At 43.8% G+C, this 18,538-nt stretch overlaps 2 protein-coding genes across 4 annotated transcripts; one reads left to right on the forward strand and one right to left on the reverse strand.

Annotated features, from left to right (window-relative positions):
- Nucleotides 1-921: 921 nt before the first annotated feature.
- Nucleotides 922-8,272, reverse strand: LOC127443598 (zinc finger and BTB domain-containing protein 45-like). 3 transcript variants are annotated; one of them, XM_051702271.1, is made up of 7 exons: nt 8,126-8,272; nt 7,812-8,030; nt 5,194-6,172; nt 4,741-4,851; nt 4,496-4,639; nt 4,149-4,410; nt 1,663-2,391 (listed from the first exon to the last, which is right to left on the reverse strand). In XM_051702271.1, exons 3-7 carry the CDS (start codon nt 6,139-6,141, stop codon nt 2,048-2,050), a joined length of 1,809 nt encoding a protein of 602 aa, XP_051558231.1. In that variant the 5' UTR covers nt 6,142-6,172; nt 7,812-8,030; nt 8,126-8,272; the 3' UTR covers nt 1,663-2,047. The 3 variants fall into 3 exon arrangements, with proteins under 3 accessions (XP_051558232.1, XP_051558231.1, XP_051558230.1); XM_051702272.1 differs by lacking the exons at nt 7,812-8,030; nt 8,126-8,272 and adding an exon at nt 6,405-7,774 and having other exon boundaries at nt 922-1,805; XM_051702270.1 differs by lacking the exons at nt 7,812-8,030; nt 8,126-8,272 and adding an exon at nt 6,405-7,770.
- Nucleotides 8,273-8,390: 118 nt separating this feature from the next.
- Nucleotides 8,391-18,288, forward strand: wfikkn1 (WAP, follistatin/kazal, immunoglobulin, kunitz and netrin domain containing 1). The gene is made up of 4 exons (XM_051702273.1): nt 8,391-8,561; nt 11,859-15,265; nt 15,898-16,012; nt 18,255-18,288. The coding sequence occupies exons 1-2, from the start codon at nt 8,391-8,393 to the stop codon at nt 13,383-13,385; spliced, it is 1,698 nt and encodes a 565-aa protein (XP_051558233.1). The 3' UTR covers nt 13,386-15,265; nt 15,898-16,012; nt 18,255-18,288.
- The last annotated feature ends 250 nt before the right edge of the window (nt 18,289-18,538 follow it).

Raw genomic sequence — 18,538 nt, forward strand, 5'->3', positions numbered from 1 at the left:
TAGGGTGTAGGGATGATCATTTCTGAATGGAACGCACCCCATTATTGAGATGAGTTAGAAAACATATAGCAGCGTTTGCCAGAACTGCCTGAACTCTTCACAAACCCTTGTGTAGATACTGCAAGAGACTATTTATTAAATTCATCAATATTTCAAATATTTCATAATTTATTATGGCTATATGCATTTTGTATGCATAATTTGTAGTATTTACATTGAGTTTACATGATGTATAATGTAATGGTACTGTCTCTTTAAGAACAGTGACTGTTCAGTGACTGTGTTTCGATTGAGTGGTTTCTTTATCTCATCCGTGCCGTGTGTTTGAATTAATCTGACTGTAAATAACAGAACAGGCAGTAAAAGAGACTTAAATCAATGAAAATAGATTGCGTAGATCTCAACTTTAAAAGAAAATTGGCCCCCCGGGGCCCTTGCTACTCATAATCCGCCCCTGGACTCCAGTAATGACACACTTGACTGTCCAGGAATCTCTATTCGGACAATGAAGAGCAACAGAATCAGCTCCGATTCTTTCAGTAAGTCGATTCTTTCGTCAGCAGGGTGGAGTTAACTTAGATTCATCTAGGGGGTCGATTCCTTTGAACTAGCACTAGCGACTGAATCAACTCTGATATTTAAAGGGGGTTGACTCTTTCGTACTGTTCATATTACGGAGGATTCAGTTAATATTTCTGGAGTATATCTTTGATTAGACCACAACACTGAAAACTGAGACCAGATACACTGTATCTCAACAACAGACATGTATTATTCCAATAACAAATGACTTCAAAACCATTTATTGGTTTTAAAATCAGAAACGTATTGACAGACATTCAAATAGAATGAACATTACTATTCAATTAGCTGTCAAATCCTTATAAAACTCTTACATCTAGAAGTATTTATTCATTAAAGAGATTGATGAATGAATGCAAGTAAATGAGCCAGAAACTCTTATGATCATTAACTTTTACATTTGCACACAGATCGAGTCTGTTGCACGTTTAGACAAATGTAAGAAGGTCATCTTGCATTCATTGAATTTCGATTTCGATTTGTGCCACATACTGTTATAAAATGTATTTCTGGCCAAAAACATTATTATGATATTGACCCATATTACGGATTTATACCTAAAATATCAAGCACAAACAGTTTCGCCTTTCATTAACGATGTAAATTTTCATTTGAGTATTTAAATACTCGTCCAATATTTATTTAGAGCATCTTCTCTTTGACTCGACTTTAAAAGCATAAATGATCTGTATATCACTGTACATCTCTAGTCTGTCATGGCAACCTAATTTTATTAGATATATTGGAGTAAAATATTCAGCAGCACCATCAGAGTTAACTCTCTATATTTCTATAAACATGTCTGTACAGTTTCATTCATCAAATCACACATCTGCCATGCAATTCACATATGATAATCATCACGCAATATTTAATAGTTCATAATCTGGCCATTTGAACAAATAAACACAACAAGACGTTGTGAATATCACAATGCATTTAATGCGTCTTCATGCAGCGTAAAGCGAGCGCATGCCGGATACAGAAACCAAAGCAGAATACAATATTTCAGCCCATAATGAAGAGAAACTCCCACAAACACACAGCATTTAAGCACAACATAAAACTCTTACGTATCGTTTAACCATAAAAATATCATCAAAATGTATGCATATACTTGATAAAAAATGTAAAAATGGAGGTTGATGAAATAAAAATGGAGGTAATAAACGTGCTCTTCTGGTCCTGAGGTCCGTCTGTTTTCTGATGAGTCCTTGAAAACACTGAGAAAAACAGATTAAACACACAAAATAAAACATGAATAAACGGAGTAAAACATTAAAAAGACGTTAAAGTCTCTGGCGTCAGACGCAGCAGACTGTGTGGTTTGCGTTTAGTGTGAATCGCTCAGTGAGGTTTGTGTGTTTTATGAGGTTTTCTGGCTTTAAGAGGCGCCACAGGCCGCTGCTGCAGTTACTGCGGGTGTGTGTTAAAGCTCCTGGGATTCAGACCCATTCGTTGTCCTCTAAGAGGCGGGACCCGGTCCACTGGCTCCACCCATCCCGCTGTTGCCCGGTTCCATGTGATTGGTGGGCGGTTTGATGGTGGGCGTGGGGTGTTGGTGTTGGAGGACGTGTCTCTCAAGCAGCGTGCGGTGCGTGAACGCGCGGTGACAAACGCCACAGGTGAAGGTGCGCTCCACACGGTGTGTGCGCATGTGCACGTTGAGCGAGCTCTTCTGCGTGAAGCGTTTGCTGCAGACGGAGCACTGAAACGCTCGCACGCCCGTGTGCACCACCATGTGCTTGAGCAGATAGTCGCGCAGAGAGAACGAGCGCCAGCAGATGCTGCACTGATGCGGCTTCTGACCTGCACACACACAAACACACAGACACACACACACAGACAGACAGACACACACACACAGACAGACACACACATAGACACACACACACACAGACACACACACAGACAGACACACACACACACAGACAGACACACACACACACACACACACACACACAGACAGACACACACACACACAAACACACACACATACAGACACACACACACACAGAAGCACACACACACACACAGACACACACACACACACACACAGACACACACACACACACAGAAACACACAGAGACACACACACACATACAGACACACACACACAGACACACACAAACACACACGCATACAGACACACACACACACACACACACATAGACACACACACACAGACACACACACACAGACACACACAAACACACGCATACAGACACACACACACAGACACACACACAAACACACACACACACATAGACACACACACACAGAGACACACACACACACGCATACAGACACACAGACACATACACGCACACAGACACAGACACACACACAGACACACACGCATACACACACAGACACACACACACAGACAGACACACACACACACACACACACACAGACACACACGCACACAGACACACACACACACACACACACACACACGCACGCACACAGACACACACACACAGACACACACACACACACACAGACAGACAGACAGACACACACATACACACACACACACATGCACACAGACAGACAGACACAGACAGACAGACACACACACACACACACACGCACGCACGCACACAGACACACACACAGACACACACACACACACACACACACACACACACACACAGACACACATGCACACAGACACAGACACACACACACAGACACACACACACGCACGCACACAGACACACACACACGCACACAGACAGACACACACACACACACAGACAGACAGACACACACACACACACACAAACACGTCAACCCTGCATCTGTACTAGTCAACAATGGACTACTTGCATTCATGACGTACTTCCGCTTTGAAATAGTGCTGTTTGTGGTTGAATGTGTTTACATGCGCCGTAGTTGCCTAGTTCTCAAAACGCCACTTAAATTGAGTGTTCAGAAGAGGATTTTAAAGTACAGATCTTTTCAGAGATAAGAGAAGAAATATTCTGAAAATGACTGTGTACAGCTTCTTCAAAATTCAGTGGAAGAATTAAACAAGTACGTGTGAGGGAGGAGAGAGGCGATGAACGCACCTGTTTTTATTAAAAGCAGTTGTGCAAGTAGTTCATTGCATTGGCTTGATAACATCAACATACTGTTATTCTACAAACTTACTTTGTTTTTTTCAAAATCCCTAAACCGACACCAACATTTCTAACACTAACTCCTCCAAGAGTTTTCAAGTTACATCCATCAAAATTGGTACAGACCTTCAGACTGTTATGGAATAATGTGCTCTATCTTTTCAGACTGATTGGACTTACAATTTTCACACAGCGGACGATCAAAAATTGGGAAAATCAAATAGACTTGAACTGACGGAATGTTCAAACAGGTCAATGGAATGCGGGTAAATTCAAACTCCAACTGTCAAAAATACAAATGTAAACAAACCCATAAAGGGCCTTTGATCTGTTTTAAATTGTGCTCTCTGTCTCTGTCTGATTCACTTGCTGGCAGTTTGTCATGACAAACATTATTTATCTAGTGATTATTATCAACAATGGTGTTGTGTGCGTACCGGAGTGGATGAACATGTGTTTGCTGTAGTTCTTGCGCGAGCGCAGTGATTTTCCACAGTGGCTGCAGTCGAACGACTCGGATCCCTGCGGGGCAAAACTCGGACCCGCGATGCATGCTGGGGAGGAGGGGGGTGGAGCTGGGGTCAGCGGGGCAGGGGGCTGGGCCTGCTGACATGAATCAGACATGTTGTCAATCACCATTGGCCCGCCCACATAGAAGGAGGAGGACTGTGATTCGCTAGCAGGAAACTGAAAAAGCATCTGAAAATAAAGACATGTTATAATCATCATGATATAGTGTATTATTATTTTACTGATGATAATGTTGTGTTTGGGTGTGTCACACCTGGTTGCTGAGGCTCTGTGTTGTCGGCGGGGGCGAGAGCGGTTTGTTGACTCGACCACGAGAGTTTGAACCCAGAGATGCCTGCGGATCCGCCTGAGACCAAAAACCACCAGAGAACACACCAGACTCCTCAAAGAACCCGCCCTGAAATGCACACACACACACATGTTTCTAGTGGCCTCTGCTGCATTTGCTCTGCAGGACATGTACATTACTGTGTGTGTGTGTGTGTGTGTGTGTTTTACCTGTCCATAGGTGTGCTGGTGTGATGCGTTCCCTCTCTCGTCCATCTCAAACAGCCCCTCCCCTTCCTGCACCCCCTCATTCTTCACCACCACCTCCTCCCCCCCCAACACCTGCACACACACACAATATAATATAAATTATTAGAGAATGAAATATTCAGATAAATACAAATATATCAGTAGTTTGAGAGTGTAGGGAGAGCGACACGATTGCATCATTGACAATGCATCATGGGAGTGGGCGGAGCTCTTTTGAAATTATTCTCTGATTGGTTGATCTCTCTTTAGGATTATGGGTAGTGTAGTTTTTAACCAGGAATCCTGCTATTAAACATGATTTATTAAAAATTGAAAAGTTGAAATAACACAAACTGACATCTTCAACAGAACATATACCATCAATTAACAACCTCGGAGCTCACAGTAGTTCTGTCTTTAAAAGTGTGTGTGTACCTGCAGTCTGAGCGGCTGTCTCTGTTTGCGTGTGTGCGCTGCAGCTCTCTCTCTGTCTGTCTCTCTCTCTCTTTCTCCCTCTCGCTCATCCTCTTCACTGAATCTGTCCATGCTCCCCACTAGTTCCTCCCCCCCGCCACTGTACTCCACCCCCCCGCCGCGGCCCATCCCAGGCGGAGAGACGATCTGAGCACGCTCGTTTGCAGCGGCAACATTTGCACTGCATTCCGCGCTCGTGTTCAACATGTAGTTGATTTCCTGTGAGCAGCTTGTCGACTTCAGCATAGACCCGCCCCCTGACATACCCAGCCCCTCCTCTCGACACAGCCCTGCCCCACCTAACTCGGCAAGGGGCATCAGTGAGCCCATGGCCCCACCCTCCCCCGGTGCCCCCCCGCTTAGAGCGGCCGCCATTTCCGCCGCAGACGCGCAATTGCCCTGCATGCCGTAAGTGAAGCCCTGCAGTGGCTGCACGCTCTCGCATTCTTTCCCGTCGCCACCCTCCTCCTGCTTGGGAAGAGCGGCCCCTAGAGGCCCCGTCCCTCCAGCAGCGGCGGCAGCTGCGGCACGTCGCTGAGAGATGATCTGCGTACACTCGTCGATGACGGTCTTGATCTGCAGGATGGATGCGGCCGTGAGGATGCAGAGCGCCTGCGAGTGCAGCACCACCAGCGAGCCGCTGTACATGAAGTCCACCAGCTGCTTCACCGTCTCAGCCGGAACTAGCGGCGGCACCGAGATCTCCGAGTGACCCAGCAGCAGCTTGTCCTGGAAGAACGGGCTGCCCGCCGCCAACACGCAGGCATGCGCCCGCAGCGACGCGTCATGGATGCGCACGGTGACGTCACAGAACAGACCTTTGCGTCGCTGAGATCTCAACGCTTCCAGTACCGACTGACTGGAGTTATGAAGGTGGATGTAGTGGACCGCCTCCGAACCCGACGCCATCACGTGACCCACTGACACACACTAAATGAAACTGAAAACACACACACACATCCATAATTATACAAACACACTCAAGTTTACAGACCACATATAAACTCACATCTGTAACTGTATAATATCATACTGACAGTGAATATCTGCAGTATGTCACACTTTATAAAGCCTTTATTACTGCAGAATGAATCATTATGATCATTAGTAATGTGTTTTTTCATTATAGGAAGTGAACTCTATCGTTTATTTCGTGTCATGCGCGCACTCACCTGCAGATGTGTTTAAAGTACACTAACACACTGATGCACGCGCATTACTGCTGTAATATCGATCAGTGATTTAATGATTTGATTATTTGATTTGATTTGTAAAGATTCGCGATGAACTGAGCGCTGCACTGCAGTGACGGGCCACGAGCTCCGAAAACAACCCGTCAAAATAAGAGCCCCGGATGCGTCACAACAACACTTCAAAATAAAAGCCCCAGATACCATTAAAACACACACAAGTCTCATAGATCCAATAACAAAGGAAGTATTGTGGCCCAGATCAATGAGGTACTAAGATCGCTAAATGACCTAGCAGCCACTCACACACACACACACACACACACACACACACACCGCTGGTAATGTACATTAGCTGGTTTCTAATTTCACTGGATACACAAACAATTGTCTCATGTCTTCTGATCTTCATCATTTCATCTCATTATTCATTTAAAAACTCAAATCTGACATTATTTACACGAGAAGCTCCCAGAGTGACACACAACAAACACTTTATATATCTTTTATATAAATAAAGATAATAATAATACAGTATGTTTATTATGTTTCAGTTGGTTGTGTTCAGTGTTGTCATTCGCCTGCAGGACATCAGCTCAACTACATTAAACTGAATTATGATTTAATGACCGTGTTTCAAGTCGTTGTCAAATATAAATGTAATTATTAAAGCACACAGCAGTGATAACATCAGCTAAAGTTATTAAGTGATTTGAATATTATTTCCATCTTTAGATTTAACATTTATTGTCTAGATTTATGGTTAAGCTTTAAATTGAAATATGATCAGAATTTATATTGTTTTTCCTCATAAGTCAGATAAAATATCTGCTAAATGTAAATGTTTGTGTATTAAACAGTTGTAATGGGTGAATGTGTTTTATTCAGATGTATTCTGTTGAACTGAAGCGGGAGTTATAAAGTAAATATTCATGATTTGTACTCAGTATGTCTGTATTTCATGAACAGAAAGAAGAGATAAACCATGGATAAAACGGGTTTCCATAAGTGTTTGTGACAAACAGGTGTTTAAGAAAGTGCTGTTTCGTGGTTTGTGAGAAAATCAAATCAAATGTGTCTTTTACCCCACGGGATCTTTAGCACCATTGTACCCTAATTGAGAAAAAGTACAAATTCTGCTCCCATACTCACCAGAATAAAATATACTGTATTCATACTTGTTTTGGTTTGCATGTTAATTTCGAAGCATTCATTGCATATCATATAAATATCCAAAAGCAGTTTCTTTGTTCACACTGGTTAGCATGTTATACCTCACCCACATGTGTTAATAAACTTCATTAATAAAGAAATACATCTGCTTTTATTTACCACTGTCACTATTAAAGTATTCTCCATTCACCTATAGTTTACTTCTGCATTCCTAACCTGGAAATGACTCTTTTAATTGAACATTTTAGGAAATGTGTCTGTCACATCTCCAGATGAAACTCATTTCAGTGAACTCATTGCTGCTGTATAATGGGGTGAAAGCTGAGCTTCTCATGTCTGCTGTGTTGAGGGCCGTGACCCTGCCCGGTCAAAGGTCAGTGAAGGTCTCGGGGTCATGTCGGTGAATAAAAGGGTCGAGGCTCCTCAGAGGCGTCGCTGGACAAAGAGATGTGATCAGATTTTGAGCTTCGCTTGTGTTCCCAGCGAGCTTTGCATATTAAAACATGAGAGAGGAGACAAAACACACCGACCTCACTGTGGAAAACCTTCTTCATGTTCTTCATCATCACTGATTCATCTCAGAGACACCATCCTTTCATCTCTTAACGATGTTTGTGCAGTTGCTCGACGGTCATAAAACCCCCATCCTGAAGACAACTCTCAGACCAACACAGAAGACAGACTTACAAATGAGGAACATGAGAAGAACATCCGAGAGTCTGTGAGACAATAGTGAAACAATAGTTTTTATATTTCTCTTACATTAACAGGACTGTCCCACAGCAGAACTCATTCATGCCGGACTCCAGCAGCTGTGGATCTCGTCTGATACTCGTCTGTTCTCTCCTCCTCATGTGCGTCCGGCTCGTCACCGGAGATCATGCTGGCGTCTGTCCGAATCACGTCAACACAAATCTGTGGGTGGACGCACAAAGCACCTGTGAGAGAGACTGTCAGACAGACCAGGTGAATGCACATCATCATCATCATCATCATCATCACTAACTCATGATTTATTACCAGTAACTTTAATATGAATGTAAATAATACATTAAAGTAATTGATTGTATCAAACAGCGCGTGAGTTCCGAGTCTGTACTCTTTACCAGCGGTACTGCAGAAACACTGGTGTCGTTACATCTTGTTTAGTTTAGTATCGATGAGGTACCAAAGTTCTGGTGCTTTTGACATTCTTATATGTGTTCATGTTGCGATTCTCATGTCATTGTAGATATATGCAGTTAGTCATGATTATTTGTTCCGTTACAGGAGATTAATCAGTAAAAGCCAGAAATGTTTGGCTGGTCATGTGATCTCAACATGGCAGCGCTTATGAATGTGCATCCAGCAACATTTGTACAATAAACCAGCTTTTTTTAGACTGATTTGACTTTTATCTCATATAAGTGTACATCATTTTATACACGTACCATTACTGTTTCATTCTGTTTTTAAAGTTTAGCGATTAGCAAAACTTTAAGCCAAACTGTTGTGTGCTGTGCAGTAGTGTGTAGCAGTACTGTGTAGTATGCTGTACTGTGTAGTGTTGCAGTAGTGTATAGTGTGCTGTACAGTAGTGTGTAGCAGTAGTGTGTAGTGTGTTGTGCAGTAGTGTGCTGTGCTGTAGTGTGTAGCGTGCTGTGCAGTAGTGTGTAGTGTTGCAGTAGTGTGTAGTGTGCTGTACAGTAGTGTGTAGCAGTAGTGTGTAGTGTGTTGTGCAGTAGTGTGCTGTGCTGTAGTGTGTAGCGTGCTGTACAGTAGTGTGTAGCAGTAGTGTGTAGTGTGTTGTGCAGTAGTGTGCTGTGCTGTAGTGTGTAGCGTGCTGTGCAGTAGTGTGTAGTGTTGCAGTAGTGTATAGTGTGCTGTACAGTAGTGTGTAGCAGTAGTGTGTAGTGTGTTGTGCAGTAGTGTGCTGTGCTGTAGTGTGTAGCGTGCTGTGCAGTAGTGTGTAGTGTTGCAGTAGTGTGTAGTGTGCTGTACAGTAGTGTGTAGCAGTAGTGTGTAGTGTGTTGTGCAGTAGTGTGCTGTGCTGTAGTGTGTAGCGTGCTGTGCAGTAGTGTGTAGTGTTGCAGTAGTGTGTAGTGTGCTGTACAGTAGTGTGTAGCAGTAGTGTGTAGTGTGTTGTGCAGTAGTGTGCTGTGCTGTAGTGTGTAGCGTGCTGTACAGTAGTGTGTAGCAGTAGTGTGTAGTGTGTTGTGCAGTAGTGTGCTGTGCTGTAGTGTGTAGCGTGCTGTGCAGTAGTGTGTAGTGTTGCAGTAGTGTATAGTGTGCTGTACAGTAGTGTGTAGCAGTAGTGTGTAGTGTGTTGTGCAGTAGTGTGCTGTGCTGTAGTGTGTAGCGTGCTGTGCAGTAGTGTGTAGTGTTGCAGTAGTGTGTAGTGTGCTGTACAGTAGTGTGTAGCAGTAGTGTGTAGTGTGTTGTGCAGTAGTGTGCTGTGCTGTCGTGTGTAGCGTGCTGTGCAGTAGTGTGTAGTGTGCTATGCAGTAGTGTGTAGCAGTAGTGTGTAGTGTGCTGTACTGTGTAGTGTTGCAGTAGTGTGTAGTGTGCTGTACAGTAGTGTGTAGCAGTAGTGTGTAGTGTGTTGTGCAGTAGTGTGCTGTGCTGTAGTGTGTAGCGTGCTGTGCGGTAGTGTGTAGTGTGCTATGCAGTAGTGTGTAGCAGTAGTGTGTAGTGTGCTGTACTGTGTAGTGTTGCAGTAGTGTGTAGTGTGCTGTACAGTAGTGTGTAGCAGTAGTGTGTAGTGTGTTGTGCAGTAGTGTGTAGCAGTAGCGTGTAGTGTTGCAGTAGTGTATAGTGTGCTGTACAGTAGTGTGTAGCAGTAGTGTGTAGTGTGCTGTACTGTGTAGTGTTGCAGTAGTGTGTAGTGTGTTGTGCAGTAGTGTGTAGCAGTAGCGTGTAGTGTTGCAGTAGTGTATAGTGTGCTGTACAGTAGTGTGTTGCAGTAGTGTACAGTAGTGTGTAGCAGTAGTGTGTAGTGTGCTGTACTGTGTAGTATTGCAGTAGTGTGTAGTGTGCTGTACAGTAGTGTGTAGCAGTAGTGTGTAGTGTGTTGTGCAGTAGTGTGTAGCAGTAGTGTGTAGTTTGCTGTACAGTAGTGTGTAGCAGTAGTGTGTAGTGTTGCAGTAGTGTATAGTGTGCTGTACAGTAGTGTGTAGCAGTAGTGTGTAGTGTTGTAGTAGTGTACAGTGTGCTGTACAGTAGTGTGTATCAGTACTGTGTAGTGTTGCAGTAGTGTGTAGTGTGCTGTACAGTAGTGTGTAGCAGTAGTGTGTAGTGTGTTGTGCAGTAGTGTGTAGCAGTAGTGTGGCAGTAGTGTATAGTGTGCTGTACAGTAGTGTGTAGCAGTAGTGTGTAGTGTTGCAGTAGTGTACAGTAGTGTGTAGCAGTAGTGTGTAGTGTTGCAGTAGTGTACAGTGTGCTGTACAGTAGTGTGTAGCAGTAGTGTGTAGTGTTGCAGTAGTGTACAGTGTGCTGTACAGTAGTGTGTAGCAGTAGTGTGTAGTGTTGCAGTAGTGTATAGTGTGCTGTACAGTAGTGTGTAGCAGTAGTGTGTAGTGTGCTGTTAAGTAGTTTGTAGTGTTGCAGTAGTGTATAGTGTGCTGGTTTTGTTTTCTGCTAACCCATCTGAGACATCTTGAAATAACACCCTACATCTTAAAACTATTCATTTGCTTCCGTCTCTTTTTACACACACATTCACTTATCTGCTTATAGTTTCAGCTAGTTTAAAACAGAATTTTCAGAAATATTTGCAGTTTGTCACCTACGTTCACACCGCAGCTGAATGTGGCCAAAATATTATTTTTTTCACTTACGTGTGACACAGATCTGTTAATTGGTGTGAGTGTGTGTGTCTTTGTGTGTGTGTGTGTCTGTGTGTGTGTGAGTGAGAGAGAGAGAGAGAGAGAGAGAGTGTGTGTGTGTGTGTGTGTGTCTTTTTGTATGTGTGTGTGTGTCTTTTTGTATGTGTGTGTGTGTGTGTGTCTTTGTGAGTGTGTGTGTGTGTGTGTGTGTGTGTGTGTGTCCATGTTATGATTGTAAATGTGTGGAACAACCAACAATCTACTTGAGGAAAATAGCCTAATAAACATACTAAATAATGTCTTATTAATAAAAATAAATAGAAATAATTAAATGAAGTCTAATTTTTATAGGTGTAGTATATCATATAATATAATATGAAAATATAAAAATGTAGAAAGGTTAATTTGAGGGTAAGGTATAGAAAAAATAAGCTTAATAATAAATTGTCTGTTTTCACAGGATTGTGCTGCGTTTGAAAAGTGCTGCACTAACGTCTGTGGTCTGCTGAGTTGTGTAGCCGCTCGCTTTTCTGACGGTTCCTCTGCTGATGGCCAATCAGGTGTGGGTGTGGCGGTGGGGGGTGTGGCCAGCTGTGATAAGTTTGTGTGCAGCCAGCAGGGGGCGGAGTGTGACGTGTGGGAGGGGCAGCCAGTGTGTAAATGTCACGATCACTGCGAAAGTGAGCCCAGTTTCACTTGCGCCTCGGACGGACTCACGTACTTCAACCGCTGCTACATGGACGCAGAGGCATGCATGCAGGGGATCACACTCATCGTGGTAACCTGCCGGTATTACCTGTCCAGTCTGAACCCCAGCCCCCTGCCGCAGGACACCACCGCTCAACCTACGCTCGCCATGCCCGACTCTGACCCCTTCCCACCCACCCTCTACTCCAACCCCCAGCACCAGGTCATTTACCCGGGTGGAACGGCGAGCTTTCACTGTGATGTGATCGGCCACCCCAAGCCTGATGTCACCTGGGAGAAGCAGTCCGAGGCACACAAAATAATCGTCATGAGGCCAGACCAGATGTACGGTAACGTTGTCATAACCAACATCGGTCAGCTGGTGGTGTATAACGCGCACATCTTGGACACAGGAATCTATACGTGTATCGCACGCAACGCTGTGGGAGCGTTGAGGGCTGATTACCCACTTTCAGTTGTAAGGCACAATGATGACGATTTCTTTGATGACCCAGAAGCGGGCTTGCCGTTAGGTCGTCCATTCTCGCCCGCTGATTGCTTGGCGCCGGTGGAGCGTGCAGAGTGTGGTGAGAAGCTAGTTGACTGGTTCTATGATGCGCCACAGGGTTCCTGCCACGCATTTGCTCACGGGGGCTGCGAAGGTGGCCGCAACCGCTTTGAGACGTACGAGGAGTGCCGCGCAGCGTGTCAGAGCGAGGGTCTGGCTGTGTGCTCCCTGCCCGCTGTACAGGGCCCGTGTAAACACTGGGAGGCACGCTGGGCATACAACACACTCACAAAACAGTGTCAGGCTTTCATCTATGGTGGCTGCCACGGCAATAAGAACAACTTCCGCACCCGTAAAGAATGCGAAGCGAGCTGCCCACATCTCAAGGGCCGTCCTTGTAAAAGCTGCCGGCCGAAAGGAAAAATGGTGTCGAGTCTCTGCCGCAGTGACTTTGCCATCGTGGGACGCCTGACTGAACTGATCGAGGAGCTGGATTCGGGAATTGCACGCTTCCGTCTGGAGCAGGTGTTGCGTGACGAGGAAATGGGCCTGCAGCTCTTCAAAACGCAACATCTGGAGGTGACGCTGGCACGCATGGACTGGAGCTGCCCGTGTCCCAACATCACGCAGCACCAAGAGCTCCCCCTGCTGGTGATGGGCGAGGTGCAGGATGGAATGGCCGTCATTCTGCCTCACAGTTATGTCAGACCCATTTCTGACCGACGACTCAAGAAGATCCAAGAGGTTCTGAGCAAGAAAACTTGTGAGATGCTTCAGAGATTCCAGGACTGACACTCAAACAGATCAGTTTCAATATGTAAAATTTGAGGACTTAAAAATCAAGGGTACATGTCAATCTGCTGCCTACTTCAATAGTCAGGGCACTGACCAGGGAGTCGGTCATTTCTAGGTCTGTCCCAGTCATTCAAGTGCACTGAAACCTTCTGTGACGAGGAGGAGGGCGGGGCGGGGCCGGGCCGTAACTACGCACGCCCGGACCCCAATCGGGCTAATCAGCTGAGGAGAGGGATAAGTGCAGCGAATGCGGCTGTTCGGGAGAGAGACAGCCACATGTAGCTGCCATGTGTGTGTGTGTGTTGTGTTTGTCTTTTTGTTTAAGTTCTCATTAAATATCATTTTGACTGTTCAGCCGGTTCCCACCTCCTCCTTTCCCATCCTTAACCTTGTTACATTGGTGCCAAAGCCCAGGAAGGAGGAGGGATGCACTGTTGTGGAGTCCTCGCCACTGCCATCCACCCAAAGGAGCAGCCGCGGCCATCCGCCGGGGGATGGAGGTGTTGCTGCCAACCACCTGGACGCGGAGGAATGGCTGCTGTCCGCGAGGGGAGGAGGGGCTCGCTGCTGGTCGCCTAGAGTGGTGGAGCCACTGCCAGGTGCGGAGGAGTTCCCTACCGATCGCCAAAACGTGGAGGGGTGTTCCAACCGCCAGGGGTTGGAGGACTCGCTCAGGTCCGCCCGGGGAGGAGTGACTGTCGTCTGCCAGAGGGTGGAGTGATCGAGGACCAGGCAACGGCATGTCTGGGAAACCGGTGAGCAAGTTTTTTTTTTTCTCTCTCTCTCTCCCGAACTGCTGCATTCGCTGCACTTATACCTCTCCTTGGCTGATTAGCCCGATTGGGGGCCGGGCATGCATAGTCACGGCTCGGCCCCACCCTCCTCCTCATCACACCTTCGCTCCATAAAAATTCCAAGAATTCACCGTAATAACCAAGGAGCATTGTTGCTCACTATCTTCCCTTACTGGAAATGATGTCATGTCTTCTGAAGTTTCTCAAGAGGAGCAAAATTGTACATTTATAGAGTCAAAGCCTTTTTTTCTCTTAAAAAGTGGTTAAGTTTGTATTTTTTTTTTTTCAATTTTCATCCATAATTGGAAGAAGATTAAAAATACATTCCTTTGTATTACGTCTGTATTTTTTTCTTTCTTCATAATAGCACTGTACGTTTTAATATCTTCAACTAAAATTGCACAATAGTGTCTTTAATAAAACCTTGTAATTGTGTCTCAGGTAATTGTGTCACAATATTTAGACGATGAACACCCTTTTTGAGTGCCTGAATTCTTGTTTACAATATACTGATTCATGACATTGTGAGCTAGAGAGCAAGATGAGATGCACTCCAGGACACCTGAAGACTGATTGTGTGTGAGTGTGTGTTGCACAATGTCTAAATAAAGACAAGCGGATCTTACTAAGAACTTACTGAAAGTGTGCTTGTGTGTGTGTGTGTGTGTGTGTGTGTGAAATACACCCTTCCTATTATGTGCTCATAAGCTTTCACACAGATACTGAAGATCATGCGTGTGCCTTATGTAATGAGTGTTACTTTTTTGAAACTTCACAACTTGTCTTACTGTAACAACACACACTGCTGTTATAAAAACACACATATGCACATATACAGAGATGATGTCGATTTAAAGCAAAAGTCTTTCAAACGGTGAACCTCACTAGTCAGTTTTCATATCAGTAAGGACATTTTCAGTGATGTGGCTGTCACAGTTATAGCAACACACACACCCTGGGAGGGTGAGAAGTGCAGAGGTGCAGAGGAAATTAAGAAACACACAGGAAGTCTTTAACATAGAGACAGACGGAGAGATCACAGCAGCATGAAGAGCATGAAGCTTTATATACTGTTTGTGTGGGGTAAGAAATATTCATTATTCTATATATATCACACACGTAATGTGCTGTATCTCTGTATGTGTTGGTGTGTGTTTGTGTGTGTGTGTGTGTGAGTGTATAAATATATATTCAGCTGTAGTTTTGACGTCTTGAATTGAAAAGTAAACCGTGTTTTATTTCATTTTTAATTTGTATTTTTTTTGCATTAGGGGTTGAGCTACTCTAGTAAAAAAAATTTTTTCATTTAGTCTATCATACAGTATATGCTAATTTACATGAGCTATAGTAAATATATGTGTATGTGCGCTTGCAACTGGGTGTGGTGTGTTGTGAATATGTTGACAGCAACTGTCCTTACACAAACACACATGCATTTAGCTATCTAAAAAATCAAAACAGATAGAAAAAAATAGTGAACATGTTTTACACCAGCAAAAATCTGAGAGAAGCTGCTCAACCAGTATAGTTTTTCTGGTTAAATGGGATGAAGACTGATGGAGGAATACGCTTGAACTTCAGCAGTCACTCATGAAACCATGAAGAACAGGAAGAGAAAATAAAACAAGAAAACAAGCTCTGTGAATCATTTATAGAGACTGAAGTCTCACTCATGTCTCCTGATGTCTCAACAGTTTCTTCATCTCTCCATGTAGTGTGTGTGTCAGCAGGTTTTAATCTGGACACTGAACATGCGCTCTGGTTTAACGGCACTCGTGAAGATTTCTTCGGCTACAGTGTTCATCAGTATGAATCTGAAAACAGGAAACAGTGAGTAAAAATACACATTTTGAAAAGTATTTATATCCACTCATACATATATCAAAGAATACAAAAAAGGACCCCACTAAGCATCAAGTGGATTTGTTCTAGTCAGTATCAGACGACCCGAAATGGAGAAACCCAATGTAACTAAGAGCTATGACATCAGCAGATGGGGAAAAATATCAGTCCATTTCATGCTTTTAAGAGTCCTCCATAAACAATCAATCACTGGTAAAACATCTACTAAAATATAAGCAGCAATAATGGGGCCAAGTGCCGAAATGGCCACATTTCACCCACACATGTCCCAAAAGACATGCACATGGGATTTGATATGCATTGCAAAATGCCAACGTTTTATGAGGCGTCCCAAGTATGATTCAAACTTCTCAAACTCCAGCAAGGTACAGTAACACAGTTCAGGCACGGAAAGGAGGAGAAGGGAAGCAATGACACAGTTCAGGTCAGGCTTTATTTTCTGCCTTCTGCACACTCTTCATGGTGCTTTCACTCAGTAGCATCAAATCAAAACATAAACTCACAATACCTTCAACTCTTAGCAACATAAACTCTCACTAACAAACTATAAATAACTAATACGTGAACATGCCAACGCTGTACTGTCGTGTCGCTCTCTCTCTGGCATGTTTGGCTGCTTTTTAAGGTCTCCCTCCACCATCACTGTAAAAAGAAACAGCTGTTAGAAATTACAACCAGTTTGATGAGCCACGCCACTCCCTCTCTCCCGCAAACATACACACAACCATGCCCCCATCCCTACAGGTACCCCTCTGATCTCCAGTCCAGCGCACAATCCACTGCACTACACTGCCACAAGTTTCACGGTTGCCCAAAGGAACATACAAAGCTGAAAGTAAGCAAAGAAAAGCACAGATGAGAAAATGATGCTTTTGCATCGGCCATATTGTTGTAAACACATAAACTTGAAACTTGATTGGTTTTGTCCAGCATGTTATCATTTGTAGGGGGAGTAGTGAAAAAACAGTGCACTAAGTGATCACTAAGTGGTGCTACCTACAATCTGCTCAGGTACCTTCAGGTCACAGTGTTAACGATGCTTACCAAGTTTCGTTTTGATTAAACAAAGTGTTGCAACAATACAGTTACATCTCCTGCTTAGTGATGGCACACTCAATATAATTGTTCTGCAATCTCAAAGTACCACCTTGGACGACCCCTTATCATTTTGTGCAGCTTGGTCTGAAGATTATCCAGATCTAATGTTGTTCAAAATTGGACAAATTTTGTACGAGGAGTAGCGGAAAAACAGTTTTCAATAAAATTTTAAATAGGGGAGAAATAATATTGCTGACCCTGACAAACGAAGTATCACTGGATTCTGCATGACCAAAGGACAGACTTTAGGCCCAACTAATTAAACGTTTCTGAAGTAATAAAAGCATATATATATCCAATTTCACTTTGACCACAAGGTGGCACTCTCCCAAAAATGCTCAGGTACCCTCACAGCGTGGTGTCAATGATGCCAACCAAGTTTTTAGAACAAACGGCTCAAACGTTATGCACAAAATTTTTATTTTTTTTATTTATTGCCCGGTATGTCACCAAACTTGGTAGTTAGCTTCAGATTATGGTCCTAAAGAAGCGTACCAAGTTGGGTTGCCATTCTTTATTTTGCAATGGTGTAACTTCTAAACCGTGGAAAAAAATCTAAATTCTGTTCAGTCATTCCTGTGTGGCTCGGTCTAAAGATTTTCTGGACCATTTTTGGTGAAGATTGGACAAAGTGTTGGAAGAGTAGCAAAAAAATTATAAATGTTACAATTGAAGATGGTCCATTACAATCTCCATGAGGAGAGGAATTTTGCAAGGAATTTGGTTTCCCCACCAAACGATTCAAAAGTTGTATGCAAAAGAAAAGTGAATATTTGAACTGATGGTGGCGCTATAGAATTTGGCATAGAGACCCCAAACTTTGTCAGGGGGCTATTGATGCCCACCCCAGTCAATGTACCAAATTTCATCCTTTTCCTGTTTACAATTCATAGGGCTGCTATAGATTCCTTTTGAGAGGAAAATATTTTCAAGCACAAAATCAATCGTGGGAACAGCACCTTCAGTGTTAGGGTTAGGTTAGCAGCAGATCGATGCAAATACAACATACACCATCCTTGACACACACAAATTATTATCTGAATTTGATCTACTCATGATTCTGTTAATATACATTAGTTGTTTTTTAATCTTTGATTCTGTTATGTTGCAGAATTATTGTTGGAGCTCCGTTACAAAGAAACTCAAGTGGGGGAATTTACACGTGCAGCACAGATCTGCTGAACTGCACCATACTGCAGCGGCCAGGTACACACACACACACACACACAAACACACACACACACACTTGTCACTCATGTGTTTGTTGATGTTCGTTTGACAGATTCTGAGAGCATCAAGTCGTTTGGTTTGTCAGCTGCCGTGTCGTCCACTGCCGCTGCTCTGGTCACTGTGAGTTCAGCACTTCAACAGTCTTTAAATCATTCAGTGCTTAAA

This window comes from Myxocyprinus asiaticus, chromosome 7 (genome assembly GCF_019703515.2).
Source record: "Myxocyprinus asiaticus isolate MX2 ecotype Aquarium Trade chromosome 7, UBuf_Myxa_2, whole genome shotgun sequence".
Classification (NCBI taxonomy): domain Eukaryota; kingdom Metazoa; phylum Chordata; class Actinopteri; order Cypriniformes; family Catostomidae; genus Myxocyprinus; species Myxocyprinus asiaticus.